Source organism: Malurus melanocephalus, unplaced genomic scaffold (assembly GCF_030028575.1).
Source record: "Malurus melanocephalus ecotype Western Australia unplaced genomic scaffold, MMel_1.1 scaffold_2, whole genome shotgun sequence".
NCBI lineage: Eukaryota > Metazoa > Chordata > Aves > Passeriformes > Maluridae > Malurus > Malurus melanocephalus.
In genome coordinates, this window is record NW_026623234.1 from 5,722,467 (window position 1) to 5,741,902 (window position 19,436).

The 19,436-nt window shown below is 40.7% G+C and overlaps 1 protein-coding gene across 1 annotated transcript in view; it reads left to right on the forward strand.

Annotated features, from left to right (window-relative positions):
• Positions 1–19,436, forward strand: part of STARD9 (StAR related lipid transfer domain containing 9) — an 89,001-nt gene that overhangs the window by 60,175 nt on the left and 9,390 nt on the right. The window contains exons 22-24 of the mRNA XM_057366172.1: positions 3,991–4,181; positions 6,659–7,142; positions 7,999–19,110. Coding sequence (XP_057222155.1) covers positions 3,991–4,181; positions 6,659–7,142; positions 7,999–19,110 — 11,787 coding nt within the window. The remainder of the gene's footprint in view (positions 1–3,990; positions 4,182–6,658; positions 7,143–7,998; positions 19,111–19,436) is intronic.

Below are 19,436 nucleotides of genomic sequence, written 5' to 3' on the forward strand. Positions count from 1 at the left end.
TTTGTCCTGAGGTTATATTATTTCCTGCTAGAAGTGTGCTGGRTGTAATTGCTYATGTGGAAAAGCAGGAATATAAGCMACAKCATTCTGTGCTGGATTGCTATATCTCTTAGTATTCTGATGATTCAAGTCTAAATTTAACAGTACATCTCATTTAAGATGTTTTAGATGGAAAAAAATAGTGATCTCACCTACCKATTTCAAAATTTGGCTAAATTCCTATGTTAACTGGATTGATACTTGTTTTTAGTTTAGTCATCCAAACATATTTTATACAAACCAGTCGTTCTTTGAATTGCTTATTAGGTAATTTAGCTATGAAGTGTGTGTGAATCTGTTACTTTCTTTCAGGGCCATTGTCATGTTATCTTTTAGTTTAGTTTACTGTGTTATTTCCACAAACCAGCAAAAGTGTGCTGACATGACATAGYGTGTTCCAAGGTGGAAAAGGGAGCATTCTGACCTCATGTTCTTGGTTTCAGCAGTGTCTGTGAGAGACAGATCTGTATCCCAAACCAGGCAGTCATTCTGCTCTCACAGTCAGTGTCTCGCAGCCAGAGGGAAAACATCCTCTCGCATTTGTGTATTATGTAAGTGGCTCTGCGTGAATTTGCATTATATTTTTGTTCCACTTCAGAACACTGCCTTTAGGAAGCAGCTTCACAAAAATGTGTTTAATGTTCAGTCTGTTTTCAGACCTGGCTTTACTGCCTTGCCTGTTTTTTTTTTGTGCTGCCAAAAATTAGGAGATGAAGCAAAGAGACACTGAGATAACAGCAGAGCTGCAATTTTTATTTATACTTTCAGTATTTTATACTTATTTATAGGTACTTATTTTATTTATACTTAACAGTGTTTTATTACAGAATGCTATTTATTTAGCCATACAGAGGGAGAATTTTACCAACTAGCTACATCACCTGAACAAAAGCAGAAATAATACTGCAGTGATTGCTGTGCTGTGTTAGTTTCTCCAAGATTTAAAGTGAAGTATGGCTGTCCCTCTGTACTGGGCCTTTCTGGGGTGTAGTCGTGGCACAGAGCTGTGATTATTTCCATGCCTGCCTCAAACACACATGGCTGCTGGAAAGGGTCTCAGAGTTTCATGTGGGATCAGCAAAAAGCCATCACCACGCRCATGAGGGAATATGCTGGTGCTGCCGAGAGCAAGCAGCACACAGCCACGTGCATTGTTTGTATTGCTTATTCTCTCATCCTTTATAATGGGGGTGRGGAGTGGTTTCAGCAAGGCTGGAAAATATGGGAAAAGCTTGTGACCCTCTCACAACTGTAAACTGGTTAGATGTTACCTAACCACCCCTGCAAGCATTGTTGGCTCTTTGGATTGAAATGCAACATTGAGTTGTTTCATTTACTTAACTGTTCTGGGTTTCAGTTTGTAAACCATTGGAACTCTGATAAACCAATGTTATGGACAAATTGGCTGAGAGCTGAAAGTCATGGTTAGGAGGAATGAGAGACATTTTATCAGAGGAGTTTTATCTAATTTTAGTTAACAGTTGCACAACAAGAATTCTTTCTCTACTGCTTTAGTATCATGCTTCTTTTCAGCCTGCTGGCAATGATTTACTCCATTTCCTCAGTCTCATGCAGAATGATGCTAATAATGGTAAATTAATAAAAATAATCATTTCTGATACTTGATTCTCTGATGTTTGATAATGGTAATGAATCTTCACCACTTCTCTTGGATAAATGTACTTTGCTTCTTTCACACGTGTCTCAAAGTGACTTGCCCAAGGTCATGTGAGACCAGTAACAAATTTAGACTCATATTTTTCAAATTTTATGACCACCATAGGAATYAGAGCTTTCATATGTCTGTTAGTAGAACAGTTTAAACACCACCTGATAACCAGACTCTGCAGAGTGCATGGGCACCCAGTGGCAGTCCTTGTTCTGAAGACTTTGCAACCCAAGTATGTGAAAGCATAGAGGTGATGTAACTGCTCCAAAATCAGAAGGTTTTTGTCTTTGATCAACATTTTTGTTTCCAGATTATATGGCTGCTCCATTACATTTCCCTTAGAAAATATGGAAGACAACCTAAAGCTGCATTTAGGGAAAGAGTCCCTCTGAGTTACCATTGAAACCACGGGAGCATCTCCTACACAAGATATTTCAGATTTAATACTCTGTTTGGAAAGTGGTTGTCCTTTAGTTATCACCAGTCTGTCTTTAACCTCTGAGCTTGTCCCCTGTGGTTGGTGGTGTTACAAATACCTGAGCAGCTGCAGATTTGWAATCACCAAGTGAGGGTTTCAGTGCTGCAGTGAAGTGTCAATCCAAACCTACTTCGGCTGAATGAGAAATGAGACATCCCACTTCTGTTTCATGGGGATCAATAAAAGTTTATCTAAGAGGGAAAAAAATTGCAAATCACAGGGTGCTGGCATCTTTGTAGTCAAGCCAAGGACAAACAGATCTTGGAACTGCGTATTCTTTCAATTTGTTTGTGTGGGTCACAAATAGACACAAACCTTTTAGCAGGTGGCAGCAGCAAAGTTTGTACTCCGTTTGTGCCATACCAGACAACTGAGCAGAAGATGTTCTCTTTCAGTTATTTTCAACATTACATTTGCATAAACATGAAAACAAAACAGAATTCTTTTTTTCTCATGTGAGCAAGAATCGTAGTAATATTGTAAATTATTGAAAATTTTAAGGCTTTYATGTACTGAGGCTTTTCTGCTACTGCTTAAGAAGGTGAAAGGAATGTTCCATGTAGAGGTAYTCTGGGAGATTTGTAGACTTTGGCTGCTTGATAGTTTCATCTGTKCTGTCTGCTAAACTATCACACAGAATCAAGGTTTTGCTGTGGAAATGGTTGCTTTGAACTTATGCTTACAGTTCTAAATCAAGATGTTAAATTATCCCTATGTAACAAAGCTCAAATATTCTTTTCATACAGATGACCTGGTATTGGTAGTGATTTTCCAAACTATGTGGTATTTCCAAAGATTTCTTTTGAAATTATATTTTTGGAGGKTTTTGACCTCCRGGGACTCTTTAGAGTTCTGGTGCCTTTGATTGCTTTAGAAGTATAATAAGTACATAATTTACTTTCTTAGTGAAATATACTTAAAACACTTTTTCAAGACTCTAAGGTTTCATTTTCTGAGGTTATATATAATAATGTAGTTTTAGCAGGCAAATATAATCTATCACCTTTACATATAATCTAACTTTAGTGTTAAGAATTAATGGATAATAGCATGTGGAGAGGTAGAACAAATATTCCTTACAGAGGTCTAAGGTATTTTGAATATTATAATGCATCATGCTAAGAATATATACTGTTTTGATTGTTGCTCTGTGTAAAATTTTGGCACTCAGTCAGGGGCCAAACATCTTGGACGAGATTGTAGAGCAGTTTTTCCCAGTTTAGTCACTTTTCTGACCACAATTCTGCTCCAAATATAGAAAGAGTAACCTGATACAGTTCTTGCATCYAACAGAGAACTGGATGATCAAGTCTTTCCTTGGTACTGCCAGAGACTGTTGAAGCCTGACAATGCCTGTAAATATTTCTAAGTTGGAGCTTTTTTATCTGAAAACAAAGAATTTTTGTCATTTTTGTAAAGCACTTTGAARTACTTAGATGACAAATATCTCATATAATGGTTATAAAATTTTATAACTTATAAAAAAACCCATCCCCAATTTCATTTATGGAAGACTACAGGAAAATGATAAGTGACAATATTTTTWAAATTCTTTTTGCTCTTATCTTTCTGGCAATGGAATTAGCTGCTTCACTACTGGAGCTTTCATGCTTGCTGGCATTTATGACATTTACAGGGTTGCAGCCTCCTGTGACATGTACATACATAGCTACGAGTTTTTGTCATAATGCACCCTTAGGGAACAAAACTCATCTTGAATGCTGTATTTCTTTAGTAAAATGACTTGTTTTATTACAAATAGTATTTGTTTCTGGTTTAAATTCACTGTCAGCATTTCTAACAGCAGAGAAATAGATGCTGTGCATGAAGAGTACAAGCAGAAACTGAGAGATCAGGAAGCTTTCCACAGAAAACAAATTCAACAACAGCAGCTCTATGTTGAAGATCTAAAGCAGCAGATTCTGAGAGGACAGATCAAAGCAGAGCAGGAACTAGAAAATGACCAAGCACTTATCAACCAGCAAATCCAGGAAAGTGAGTACCCACCTCTTCCCCTCATTCAGTTCCCTTCCATTACTGCATACTTTCATCCTCTAAACATTTTCTGTCCTAGTGATGCTTTATTTTATGAGTGAAACTTTTGTTATGGCTAATTACTGGATTTCTCCTACAATCTCCTTTCCCTTGAGAATAGCTACTAAGMTTTGATCAACAGAGCTAAAGGRCCTCATTCYCAGTGCTCCAGCAGCCCTGCTTAATTAGCACTGCAGGTCACTGATGGGGGGGACAGCACCAGCTACTCCCCTGTGGCACTGAGCCTCTCCCGAGCTCATCCCCATCCTGCCTCCCTGCAGCCTCTGCTCATATCTGTAGCTCTAATGTAGACCAAGACTGCTCTTGTGTTATAACATTTTCTTGAGATGGATTTGTGCTTCATCCAATGAGTTGTTCTGGGAGACTGAAATTGAGGTGACTGTGGTAGTTCCTACCAAAAGCTTTCAGGGATGTGATAGGAGCCAAGCAGCACTTCGGAGACAGCGACAGGTCACTTGAGGTGCTCTCATTGATGATGTCACCTCCAACAGTGCAGATAATTTTCATGTGGTTTTGATTAATTTCACTCAATAGGAAAAACAGGGTTGTAAAATAAGACTGTGGCTTAAACCAAACACATATTTTGAGAGGTTTGTTTAGTGTCTTTGGCTCCTGACCCCTGGAGCTGCTGCTTTGCATTCCATGTATTCAGTAAGATGCCTTGGAGGGGTTGGGCTGCCCCTTAACGAGTTTATGGAGTGATTTGGGAACATTTTAAACCTTGAGGTGTTTTTGAAATCGGTTGCAGTGTTCTCAGTTTGTCTTCCAGTGAATGATTTGATCTAGCTCTCTTGATAAGCGAAGGGTGCCTATACAAAGGTATCATTCCCTCCTGGCAAAATCTGCTGTTTGATCCTGGAACAAGAAAACTTCTGTGAGTTTTGGCAATGTCACAGACCAAAACTTACACAGTCAGCTATCTTTTAATTATGCCAGCCACAATGAAGAGATTAAAAGAAATTATTTTGATGGGACATAGCTGAAGATTATGTAGATAGTGCAGAGAACCAGGAGAGTTCCCCCAGAACATCTTTATTTTGTGGCTCTGTAGACTTATTCTCTGCTTCCCTCTAGTTCTGCTGGTTTTGCTGTGTTCATGCAAAGCTTAGCCAGGCAGGTGGTTTTTGCTAGCCAAATACAATTCATTACTTGGCAACCCACCAAAGTTCTTCACCTTCTCTGTGCCCTCTGTGGCTCAGCTCCTGACAGAGGCAAGATTGTGTGCAGAGATTAATTAACAGGCCTGCGGCTCGCTTGCAGGGAAACTGTGACTTGCCAAATATTCTTGCTAAAAACATGCTGAAGAGAACACATTGGAAACAAAGTTGAAGAAAAAAGCTTTGTATGTGAAAACTAAAAATGTTAKTAAATTAAGGAAAATTAACTAACAYAATGACAAAAATGATATCCACAAAAATTATTTTATCCACAGCGTAGCCATAGAGCTAGAAATCCTACTTCTGTGCATGTGCCCTGTGCACAGCTGCCAGCAMAAGCAGGACAGGAGACTCACTGTGGTTGGGATCACTGATGAAGTATGTTTAACAAGATCAGTAGTCATCAAACAAGTGATWCCTGCAGTGTCTCTGCACTAATGGTTTCTGGCATTAGGGAAACTTCCAGAGCCCCAAAAGACACAAAGAGAAATGTTTGGTTTAGAATAGTTGTAAAACCCTCAAATGCAGTGATAAGAAGTTAGTAACATTTTAAAATTGCAKAAGTGCTTATTTGTTCATTCAAAATGTAGGACTCTATTAGCSAAAGGCTTGTTAGTGTGTTCATAGAATTCCATTTGCTGCATTAATACAGGGGCAAACACTGATCTCTGTTTACCTCTGTGCAGCTTCATCCTCTTCTTCCCTTGCTAACTCTGYTGCCAGTGCACCTACATTCATTCCTATGCAAAGTTTTAACATAGGATTTCAGAATCATTAAAGCAGAAGTAGCAACATATTTTGCAGAAAAAAGCTAATGAAGTCATCCTTCTCTACAGTGAATATATACCCCTTGTCGAAAAAGTGCACAGAATTGAACTCGGGTCTTTTCATGCCTCCAGTGTATTTTAGCAAAATGTAATTGATATTTGAGTGTCATCTTTGAGAAACTGGCATCTGTTCTCCTTTTTTCTTACAAGCATGATCTTATCCACCAGTCTCCTCAGCTGTATTGGCCAAGCCCCCGCTCACATCCTGCAGTTACCCGAGTCCCTAACCCAATTAAGAGGTTTTTAGTTACCAGTGAAGTAGAGCAACAGTACATTCTTCTCTAAATGGCTTGTCAAGTCTCCACTTGACATGCACAAAAATTCTGTTCTCAAATGACCTCTAAAGGCTGATTAAATTAAGAAACAAGATAGTAACACATAATKGTTTTCCTATGATTTTTTTAGTTTCTTTCAATCATTGTTTTGTTTACAGACCAGCAGTGGCTTATAAATGAGAATAAACGTCTGGCTGCTCTTCAGCAACAGCAGAGGGAGTTTGCAGTGCAGACAGAGCCYACGCTGTGTGCAGAGGCTGAGGAGCAGAGCACCACTGGGCTGGAAACCTGCCTGTCCCTGCTACAGCAGAACAAGAAGAGGCTGGTGCAGCTGGAGCTCTTGCAAAGGTAYTCCTTAAAAAAGGCCGAAAGAAACATACGACGGAAAAAGGTGAAGTTCCAGCTGGAAAGGATAGTCAAGAAGCAGAAGCTGTTGGAAGCCAAGCAAAACCTAGAGCAGCTGGAAGCCAGCTGCTGGCTCAGYGAAGAGTGTGTGAAGCAAACCCCAGTCCTAAATGACAATATTGCTGCACGGTCCTCTTTGGATCACCACTTGCAAAAGAGACAGAACTCYTTGGGTTCGAGTTCCTTGCAGCACAGGCAGCATTTGCTCTGTAACCCACACCTGCCCCAGGTACCCAGGTAAGCTAACATCTGCCAATTCCTCTCCACTTTGAAAAGCAGGATAAAATCAGGCTGTTAGATATTTTCAGTGGCCACCTGTAATCCTGAATGCCTTTCAGTATATTGAAAAACTCCCCAAGCCTGCAATATCAATGAACCTACTGGGTTATACCTCAAGCTGCAGCTGCTGGTCTTTTTTGTTTGGATTTGTACACTACATTCTTTACTTGTCTCTTTGGCATGGACTTTCTCACTTTTTTACATTCCTCTCTCAAGCCTTTCTGCACTTTTTACCTCTTTGAGAAGGCTTTCTAGAACTGGCTTAACTTTTGTTACTGCCTTGTTCAGACTGTTGGTAAATGCTAATTTCTACATAATTTTATCTTGATTAGCATCAAACTCTTCTTCYGAATACTGGTATCTTTGGGGTGATTATTGATTGAAATTTTACACTGGCCAGCCTTTCTCAAGCTAAATAACCATCTCTATGGAAAGCTAAAAAGCTGGGATGCTACGGTGTCTATCACAGGATGGCCCTTAGCTATTTCCACAGCAGGAAATAGCTAAACTTTGCTATGTGGATTTCTGACTTTGAACCATCTTTTATTTTTAATTTATATTTGCAACTACTTGAGCCTGCAGAGATTCAGTTGAAGCTACACTTCATAGCATTGGGCTGTTTCTATTGTATTGTATAGTTAGTGACTAACTAGAATTTTGGGGGTTTTATTTCTTGCTAGAATTGGATTTTGAAAGGCATTAAGATTGTTGTTTCATAAATTGTTATTCTTAACTGCAGGTCAGCACTGTGGTGGAAATTTTAAGTATATTATTTAAGCAAGCATTGGATTTTATTTCTTTTTTATTTCCACAGCTGTTTTTTGAAGAGGGAGTCTGTCTCAAAGCTATCTACCTCACCAAATACAGATCAGTACTGTAAAGGCAGTACRACAGAGAAGCTGTCACCTGTAGAAGATCGTAACAGAAGTAATAAAGATATTTCTGGGAGGGATGACCTTAATGATGAAAAGGGGATCTCCTTTTCAGTCCTGAGGCWGCTAACTGAAAAACAAAAACCGTCTTCAGCTGAAAATAAAAAAGGAGCAGAGAAAGACTCTAATGATTGCACTACTATGGCTTATATCARTAAAAACTATAAAAAAATTGRAAAGTTGGATGKCAGCCCAGGGCAAGCTGGATCTCAAAACCAGACCTCTAAAGGTTCCTCTCCTGATCCTTTTAAGGAGAAAGATGAGCCTAAAACCTTTATTACAGGGACAAGAATGACAAAATCAAAGGTGCTAGGAGATTTAAGTCARCCTGCAAGTAGCAATGTAGCACAAAATAGAGCTCAGGTATCCAAGAAAAAGATTAGAATGGATATCAATGGAAAAGGCCACAGGTATTCTCCAGAAAACTTCCCTAAACAAACGAAGAAGACAGTGTATCTCAATCAAACAGGCAAGAACTGGAGGAGAGAGGCAAACTCAGCCTTGCCAAGTTATGAGAAATCGTCAGTGGAACAGAAAGAATTTCTGCTGGCAGCGGCATCAGTAGGAAATCTCACTAAGATGAACTYACAGGCACCACTCTCTTATGTTGAAAAGAAGTGGCACAGTGCTGAGATGCTGAGTGCTGGAGTGTCCAAGACAGCCACAGATGTGCTGGGGAACTGGCAAGAGGATGATGAAAATGAGATTTCTGATACTGACAGTTCCTATTCTGTAGATTCTCTCTCCTGCGCTTATGCAAAAGTTTTCCCAGAGAAACTAAAACAAGAAGATTTTGACAGAAATACCTGTCTTGCCAACCCAGAAGATTCTGAGAGTGATGACAGTCAAATGTCACAAGACTCTTTGGCAGAAAAGGAAAATAAAGCCAAAAAGCAAAATGCAAGCCAGTATCACAAGTTAAAGGCCCGTCATGAGCCGGCTAAGCCTTGCAAAAGCAGAACCGAGAACCGTATTTCATCTTCGGTGACATCGTATGCATCCCGTAGGAGACTGGGAAGGGCTGAAAGAAGCTTTTCTCTGGATAGCTTAGCTGATGGAGAAGAGATGCCAGCAGAAGATCTGGTAGAAGAATCCAAATCTGATTCATCTGATGAAGTGCCAGCAGAGATTTTCTGGAAGTTACAAACTCCTAAATTACCAGCTGTACAGATTGAGGAAGACCATGAATCGAAGACCTGCAACAGAGATACGGAAGGGACAAATTATGATTTGAAGCTGAGCAGTTCCTTTTATTTGAACACCAAGCCACAGGCTGCTTCCAGTAATGCTTGCAAGCAGTTRCTGAAGGGGACAAAAGTCTCCTTCGTGGAACAAGAAAGATCCCTTGAAAGAAGTCTGYGTTATGCAAGTGGAAATCCTTCACTTACTGATGATGATGCCTGGTCTTCCTGTGACTCAAAGGTAGATATCAGCAGCCCCACAATTACAGCATCCTCTTCCCATGAAAATTTGGAATTTCAAGATGCTCATCTGTGCCCTTTGAGCAAACCAGAACTTTGGCTGAAGAAAGAAGATCTAAAGCAGTCAGCTGCWGAGGTTTCTTTTGTTTCTGGCTCTAAGCAGATTCACAGCATTACTCACACACCGCATCATGTAAATGAAATAAACTCAGTTTTCCCCTCTGACACACTGGAAGTACCTTTACCTGAAACAACAGCTGCAAGCAGAGCTTCTGAGAGCAGATCATTAAAGAWGATCCTTAAGGGATGGACAAACTCTAATGAAAATTCTTCTTTGGAGCATCAGAATGTAATGTCATCATTTGTTAGCTCACTAGAGCCAAGTCCCTCTTTTGTCCTGACTTCAGCAAATCATGATTATTATGAACATTCTRTTCCTGAACAAGAGCAACTGGATGAATTATCTACTTACAGGTCTGCCACTGAAGGTGCACAAACATTCAGCTGTTTGGGAAACATCTCCACTGCAGACTGCTTGTCACTGGTATCCAAGAAAGAGAACTCTCTCTTCACAACTCATCCAGAACAGCCAAAAGATCACATGCTGAAAAAAACACCTTTTAGCTCTGTGTTGCCTGTCCAAATTTTGGAGCACAGGAATGGCTGTGTAGATGGCGATTTAGAAGATGGCCTCTTCCRAACTTTTCCAAAAGATGAGCTTGACAATGACTATAATAACTTGATGGCAAAATCAAGTGTGGCAGATTCAGACAGTGGAAGTGCCTCTGTCAGTGCAGCTGCTGCTGAGTGTTCTGTGGGACCTGCTCATGATATGACCTCAACACAGATATCTGAAGTGAAACACATCCAGTTCRGGAACTGCAGGCAGCTTTTTCCAATACAGAAAATACCAGCACGTTGTGATGAAGGATTCTTTCTCAATGATCTAACAAACAAGGACTGCTCCCTGGTGAGCAGTTACAGCCTTCAGACGCTGGCTGGACAAGGAGCAGGATCAGCTGACACAGAAGGACACCCCAGGGCTGGGGACAGTAATCTGGAAACAATGCAGGAAACAGATCGTGAACAAATACCTGCACAAGGAGCAGCAGAGACAGATTTTTCCTCACAGAACACAACATATCGATGTCACCCTTTAGCTGTTGCTGCCAGTGCAAGCTATGACCAGTCTGCAACACCGATGGAGATGTCTCAAAAAGAAATAAACTCTATGGAAATAAGCACAGATAGCTTGGCAGACGTTGTGCCAGAGGTGCCTTCAGTCAGAAAGCACCAAGAATTCGTATCAAAGGATGAAGRCTTGTCCTCACTAGATCATTATGAATTCAAACACAAACCTGTTTCAAAGGATTATTCCTGTGAATGTGCTCTAGTAGTCAATCAGGCAAGTTGCTTATCCCAGCGTATTTCAGAAAATTCTGCATTATGCACTGATAATACAAGAGAAGAAAGCAGTGARAGTAAAGAACAACATGTCTTGAATTATCAGGCTGTAGTTGAGAAAGAATTTTCATCCAAATATGAAAACCTAGTGGTAAATGAAGTAAGTTATTTCCTACTGAATGTAAATGGGAAAGACACYGAGTCCTTTCCTGCTGCTATCTGTGAGACTACAAATGATTTTCTCCCAGAATCTAATTCAAGCATATTTTACRAAGTTTCAACAAAAGCTAATCTTTTTCAAAGTGCGTCTGAGACAGAAAATTATGATAAACTATTGAAGCACGTCACAATAGTGAAAGGAGATTGTGATGCTACCTCTAATCCTACTGTGGAAGTCAGTGCCACGGAAAGTTGTTYTGATGTACATTCCAGCTGCCTTTGCACAAAGTGCTCTTCAAAATCAACAGGACAGAAGAACAGTACACACAAGATAACTGACATTTCTGTGGAATTTGATACCTCTCTTCCCTCAGAAACAGAACCACAGAACACATCTTTACCTGAATCGAGAAAAGAGAAAGATGCATTTTTTGAAAGTRATTGCCCAGAGGCCATTTTTCATGTTGAACATGATGCAAATTCAGAGTTCRAAAGGATATTTGAATGCAACACAAACACATCAACTGCTATTTCTCAAAAGGAGAGTTTGTGTATGAGTAAAGAATCCAAATTTTTCAAAAATGTAGAAATGGATACAGAAGTAGCCACGACTCCTTGTCAGAATACAGAGACAGACAGGGATGAAGAAATAATAAAATCAATCAATAATGCAAGCAACTTAGAAAAAAATGCATTGGAAATTAAATCCAGATACACTGGAAGTTTACCTGATAATCCAGTGGCCCAAGTCCAAAGTGCGACTGAAGACAGGAGTGGAAAGGATTTTAAAGACATTGGTCTATCTCAGAATCCAAAGAAACATTCTGATAAAGTAGCTTGTGAAGTGCACTGTGAGTTCAATACAAATCTGTGCCTGACACATGAAGAGGTGGACAAAGATGAACTGCAGGAAGCYGACACAGGGGCAGAACACACTCAGGAATCAAAGGCACTTGTGCATTCTGGCAACCAAATCGAAACAAGCAGCTTTTGCCAAAAAGAAGAAAGTGAGAAAACAGAAATAGGTATTTACTCACCAGAGCTTTCTATTGCTCCMAAAACCACATCTTCAGCTGTGTGTTCCCACACAACAGATATTATTCACAATACTTTGGGCTTCCGTGATACTTGCAAGGGGATTTTACAGATGAGCAGAACAATAGAGAATGTAGCTGAAACACTAACCCCAAGGAGGCAAGGAAATAKTTCAGCAAAACTTGAAAATGAAGGACAAATAAATTCTAACAATTTAATTGAGCATTGTGTACCAAACTGTTTGCCACAAGAAGACAAGGTTAATGAATATGAAGTGACTGGGAGTGAGGAACAAATTACYATGACAAACACTGAGGAGCTGGTTATTATGAGGCAGGAAGACATATGCACAGATGAAAATGTCTTTTTAWATGAACAGTCTCCAGCTCTGCATCACATGTATTGTGACAGAGATGACGAAGAAGAAATTTGTAATCAATTTAAGATCCCTGAAAGATACCTGATGGCTTCAGATCTAGAGCAGAATATATTGTTAGAAGATGATTCAAGATACCATGACCCAACTGAAATGAGTGAAGATGGTGACTCAGTGGACTCTGCTACAGAGATAGGAAATGTAGTTGATGCCTGTGAATATTCAGTTGAGGATAGTGCTGGTGTTGACCAACACAGAACTGAACAAAAATTTACAAGTCTTGACAGTCATATGTAYATGAGCTGCTCTGTGCAATCTCCTGAGCATGGCACTTCAGAACACTGGAATGTAGGTGTTAGGAAAAGACCTGRTATTTGTGAACTGGATGGAGCAGGCTCCAGCGCTGAGGAAGAGAAAGTGCAGTTGATGAAGTTTGTAGAAATGGCCAAATCAGACAAACAAAAGCAGATGATTGTAGAAAACACAGAGGAGGTAGAACTGGTCTTTTTACAAAACCTGGATGAACTATTCCCTCAAAACAAAGGCAGCTACCAAATGACACTTGATGACAGCAGATTAAATGAAATATTAAGAGAAAGCCAGTGGGTGTCTACCAGCTTTTCTAGAAATAATGAAGACATAAGCAAGCAACAAACTCCACCAGCAACACTAAAGTGTGCAGAAAAAAACCAGGAACTCCAAGACTCCCTGTRCCAGTCTGTAAATCACCCTTTTCATCTTGGAGGAAGTGATGATTCCCATCTTGTTCGAGGTGTTCCCGCTGCATTGAAAGGTTGTACAAAACCATCTAACAGCAATCTTGGGACTGGAGCTGTTCTGCCTTACTATGAAACATTAATGGACAGTGAGATCAGTGTTGGTTCATCTGTCACGGCCAACACCATGGSAGAAGATGAACATCTTCCAGATAAAACACAGAGTAGAGGTGAAGCTCTTCTGCAAACYAGGACCACACAGGAGAGGCAGGAGGAGGAGCCCTTTGGATTTAAAAATGCTCCTGATGATGCCGTATCTGTGCTACCTGTCAAGGAGAGCAGCTCTTTCACTCCCTGCAGGGCAGGTGGAGTTGAGTCTGGAAGTGTTGTACTTCAGCCAAGGGCTAAAGGAAGCTCATTTTCCTTGGAAAAATTAGATTCTTCTGRGGACATAATTCAGGATATTAATAATGCTTACAAAGAACACAGTATGGATTTAATGGTTAATAAACTATTAAAAGACAGTCTTAATTCCATAGAAGATACAGCTTTAGAGCTAAAGGACACCGTTGTGCCTGGTTCACTGTTGTTGGATAATTCAAACCTGCTTTCTTCTACAGAGAAAGAAGTGATGGAAGATACAAGGGTGGGAAAAATGCACTCTTTACTAGAAAGCTCTACACAAAAACTATTTCAGAATATTAATACAACTCAGAAAGTGCCTCGCTCAGGGGGGTCATCACTGCGTGATGAGGAGACATTTTTAAGCACCAGCTATCCTACAGCAGACAGTAAAACCRAAAACGTCGAGTTCCCAGTTGTAGCTGGATATCATCATGAGCCCACAGAAAACCAGGGACACAAAGCTYCTGAAGAATGCAACACCATTTCTGAGAAAGCTTCAGCCCTTCCAGAAGGCCTGAACAAGTCTCCAAGGGAAAATCCTCGTTATAGTAAAGACTTTCTAAATTATAATAGGAAATTGGGCGCTTCACATTTTCCTAGTCTTCTGAATAGTCCAGTATCATCTGCAGATAGTTTGAATGACAACAATGGAGACGAAGGTAAAAATGATGCTGTTCTCTCTGAAGAAACAAAATACTTTGAAAGTGAATTGTCTCATTTAAGTGTATCCATAACTTTTYCTGGAGTTTGTCAAAAAGGAGACGGAAAGGAAAATAATTCTGCAGTTAAAGAGGCCACGTATGCTCAAAGTAATAAACTCCATGAAAAGGTTCTGGTAACACAGCAGAAGGAGAAAGATGTTCAAGGTTATTTCCAGAACTGCAGTGACCTAAGAGAAGATAAAATTGATGAGTACTCAGAACACTGCAGTAACACTACCASTGTGACCGTACCAGAATTGGGCTTGCTCACTCTGCAGAGCCAWGGACACACTGGCAGTAATGAACCAGAATCTCTCCCACCCTACTTTGGAGACACTCCAACTGACCCACCATTTCAAAGCTCCAAGAACCTCAGTGCTTTTAACACATCTCATTTACTTGAGGACTCAAAATCTCTAATATTTAGTCAGCTTGAGGTCTCACTTCAGGACAGTTGTTTGACTGAGAAAGTGCCCTGCAGTTCTGCTGGTGTGTGCTCTGTCAAAGGAGATTTTTCTCCATCATTTGCAAGTGTCAATCATCCAGCCTTAGGAGCATTCTCAGAATCTTCTTTAACTGTAGATACAGGCCCTGGTGAAACTAGCACGTATGATACTTCACATTCAAATATACTGAAACAACCTCAGTTTGCTGTTTTGCAAATACAAGACACTCARTCTGATAAAGCTGTGGTGTTTGATGAGCCAATATGTGCTTCAGGAAGTATTTTACTTTCTCTTGCAAAAGAAAACAGGCATTGTCCAGTGTCAGACACAGATTGTACTTCGTATGAAAATTCTGCTGTAGATGGGGAATCTGTGCACAGAAGTAATAGTAGAAAAACTGACCAAGATTCAAAAATTGGTCAGCATCACTGGGATGAAGTTCCACCACAARAAGCTTGCAAAGAACACATAAAGAAAATAACAAATGATAATTCTCTTTTACTACCATCATTAYCTTTTTGGGATACTAGAAGGGCAGTTGTTGTTAAAGAGGAACAAATGGGAAAYACACTTAACAGAAATAAGGAAGAACTGCATTCAAATGCTGAGGCTGAACATTTTGCAGTAAAGACAGARCAGAGAAAAACATCAAATAGAGAAYCYGCTGAAAAGCACACTAATGTATCCTCAAATTCTCCAAATGAATTCATAGGCTCAGAAGTTACAGTGTTGGRGAATCTGTATCCAAGAGATGTTCCAGTGACTCCTGAATACACCTGCAATTCATTTATTCCAGCATATCCCACATACAGCACTGATCCCAGGTATCAYGCTGGCTTGGCTTTGGAAAGAAACTCTGCAGATCTGCAAGATAATTGTCAGTATGTGCCCACAGGTGAGCAGACAGAACAGGTGCCAGGCAGAACAGGTACAGATGATAGGAAAGAGATTTTACTTTGCAAAAATAATATATGTTCAAGTGTTGATAGCTCTACTGCTGATGCTGAGGCAGACACTCGTTCAACAGTGGGAGACGCTGTAACAAAGAATAAAACTCTGAAATCAGAAAGACTCCATTTTTCTGCAAGGAATAATGAAACGGCCTCCATGAAGTTTTTGCCAGAAAACCATAATTTGACTCCTCAAGAATCCAGATTGGTACAATWCAGGAGAAAAAGATCATATTCTACCACACGGAGTACAAAGGGCTGTAAACAAAGTGAATGGAGACCTTATTTACAAAGTCACAGAGTATCAGCTCCAGATATTGCAGTTTTCTCTGATACAGAATATACTTTGGAAGCTTCATCTAAGGCAGATYCTTCCTCATATTCTGCATCTAAATCACTACAAGACTTGAATATGAGTGTAGAGCCTCCATCACCAACTGAATACGATCTTTATGGAATTGAAAGATTTTTAAAGCAGGAATCAAAGAACTTTTTGCAAGTTAAGTCTAAACCCAGATTTCAGCAAAAAGTGGCACAAAGTAAGAAGCTTGCGAACTGTGATCCCAAAAATGTACAAAATTTTGTAGCAAGAAGCCAAAGTAGCCAGTCTTTAAAAGACTGTACTAGTCCATCTCCATCATCCTTACAGCCCACAGCTCGCAGTTCTGTGGGTGCAGAAGTCCAGTCAAAGAGCAGTTCTGTAGCTCAGTGTAGTGAAGGGAAAGGAGAAGAAGCTGGATACCAGCCAGAAAATGATTTATTTTTGCAAGATAATAAAGATGCAATGCATTTTATATCAAGTGATACCAACCCATACATTCACCCGTGGCAACAAGATGGAGCCTGCAAGATTGGCTGGAAACAGTATGTTTTTGGAAGTGCAAGTGATGTCTCTTGCAATCAAATTCCTTTGAGTATGGAGAATCGTAAAGTTTTGAGATGTTCCAGTGTGGACAATGGATTGAATTCCCAAAATTCTCCTTTTCGTTCTCATCTAAGCTCATATGCTACAGCCAAAGTTTTGTCCAGCACTTTGAGTAGCATTGAAGGTCTTCAAGAATGGGATGGCGTCAGACAAGAYTTTCAATCCACAGACTCGAGTGCCAGTACCAAACAGTACAGCAACAGGTCCAGTGAAACACTGGAAACTAACTCAGAAAATAACACTGCTGAACTTGAGAATCCTTCTGCACAGCCTGGTAACTCCTCAATGCAGGTTGATGAAATTGTGTTATTGTATCCTTCTGAGTCTGAAAGGTCTTCCAAAAAACCACCACGGGTTACTTGTGAGCAGGGAACACAGACAGCAACTACAGGAAGGTATAAAAGGCAGAGAAGACATCAGAGGAGCTATACAGATGTTTCTGCAAAAAAGGAGGACACAAACAGAGATTTATTTCATCAACCTTCTTCTTGGACAAGCATGCAGAACCTGTCCATGCATCTGTCACAGCTTCTTCAGAAYACTTCTGAGCTGTTGGGAAACCTCTCCCAGCAGAGTATTACAGATAATGAGCAGAATACCAAAATCAACCAAAAAGGAGCTGAAGGTGCTGCAAAGGCTGCTAGGTCAGATAGCTGCACTCAGACTACAGCAGACGTAGGCACTCAGACTGAGATTTTGGAAGAGCCTCAAAGCAAACACAAAGAAAAACATGTGGAGGCAAAACTGGAAAATGAATCAAGGGCAGCTCAGGCAGTAAATGCCGATTGGAAAGGAATTGGTGCAGGTACAGTAGGAAAGATTCCCAAAAGGAAAGAGGAAACACTCTCTCCCGAAGAAAGAACACAGGAGCAAACAGGGATGAAAAGCCTGGGAAATTCTGACTTCCATGATAGTCTTGACAGCATTTTGGAAGACTCCTTTATGAATCTGCCTCTCTTACCCAAAGTTTCCACTCCTATCTTACATTTTCAGAAAACATCATTAAATGCACAGCAGAACGCCGCTGCTTTTGCTGGTACCAGAGTTTCACCTCTCACATCATCTTTGCCAAGTTCAGGGCAAGATGGTTCTTCATGCACTGTAGTTAGCAGCCCCACTAATAGCACCTCTCAATCTCCAGCATCTTACGCTCAGGATAAAAGAAGTGTCAGTGAAATAGAGACTCCAGCAGAAAGAAAATTCTGGTACAAAAACACCCTGCTAGTCGATAGGGCTTCGTCCCCTATTCTTACTCTCAGTGCTAGTCCCAGCAGCCAGAATTTTAGCAAGTCTGTCTGCCCTAATAAGGAACCCCCTGGATATTCCAGTGTTKCCTCAAGTCCCCTTCACAGCCAGAGAAAGCAGAGGGTGGGTGCACAGTCCAGTGTGCACCGTCATGTGGACAATTTTTCACAGACAGAAACAGACAGTGAATCAAGCACCTCTAGAGAACACAAATGCGTAAGAAAGAAACCTGCAAGTTTCTCAGAGAAGAAAGCTGCCCAAGAGCTTTTAGGACAGGATGGTTCAAAAGGCTTGGAGCAGCACAGACTGAGGGTTGACACGCACACCACCATTTGTGCAGAACGCCTGTATCACTCCAGCAGTACGCTGGAGGTGTCGGGCCACAGCGAACTTGGAACAGGGGATGTCAGAGACCACGGCTCCGTGGCACATTCGCTTCGTTGTATGTATGTTACAAGGGAAGGAAGAGGCTCTTCAGCTGGAATTGGGCATGAAAAATACACTGGGAGTTCTGATACTGCTTTGATTCATGACTATCCATCTCCAAATGATGGTTTATTTCTTAATCAAAAAATTAGTGCCRCTTGTTCAAGTAAGACAAATGCTGGCACGTCCTCAGAACCTGTGGTGGAAGCGTCTTCTCTACAATTTCGTGATTTCTTMTGGAAGAATGAGAACAGCTGCCCTCCCCCACTCTCTGATGTGAGCGATGTGCAGACCTCCTTCAGCACAGATTCTGTCACTGAGAGTGAATGTGACACTGAAATCCCTCTCAGCAGGAACACCACTTTTGCAAAGCCACACAGGCCTCGGAGCTACAGCCTCCGTGACTTACCYGTGCACAATAAATTCAGCAACTGGTGTGGTGTTAAGAGCAGCCCCCCTCCCTTGTTACTCGGCTTGAGTGGCAGTGTGACCGATTTAAGAAGTCAGGCAGAAAAGAAGCCTAGAAACACACAGTCAACAGAAATGGAAGGGAATTACCAGTCTTGTGACAGCAGGAGCAGAGAGATCAAGAGACTCCAGAGAGAGCGTGTCCAGATCATGTCTGGCATTCACCTGGATCTGCATCAGCATCCCCTCACCGTGGAACTGACTGAGGCAAAGCTCAATTATGGCATCGGGGAGACGGACGCCCTGCTGAGGGTCCTTCAGAGAGGAGCTGCAGATGAGCCAGTGGCAATCCCAGTGAAGCAGCAACTTTATGAAAGGTAAATTACTTAATGGAGTGGTTTTTTTAAGTATTTTTATACAGTTCATCCAGCTTAAATAGCATTTAGTAATGAGCACTTAATCCCTTAGTCACACTGAGTGACGTATATGTGAAGAGATACAGTATTAGGCTTATTTTTAAAACCATCAAGCAATGCATTTAGGACAAAATTTTGGGGTTACTCCAAGAAAGCAAAGAAAATGATTCGGTGTAATTCAAATCTAGTGTCACCCCACTCTTAAAATTYCTAGCAGCTACAAGAGYTATCATAGCTACCTGGTGATGTGGRAATATATTTCATTGATTTATTRCAATGTAAAAATA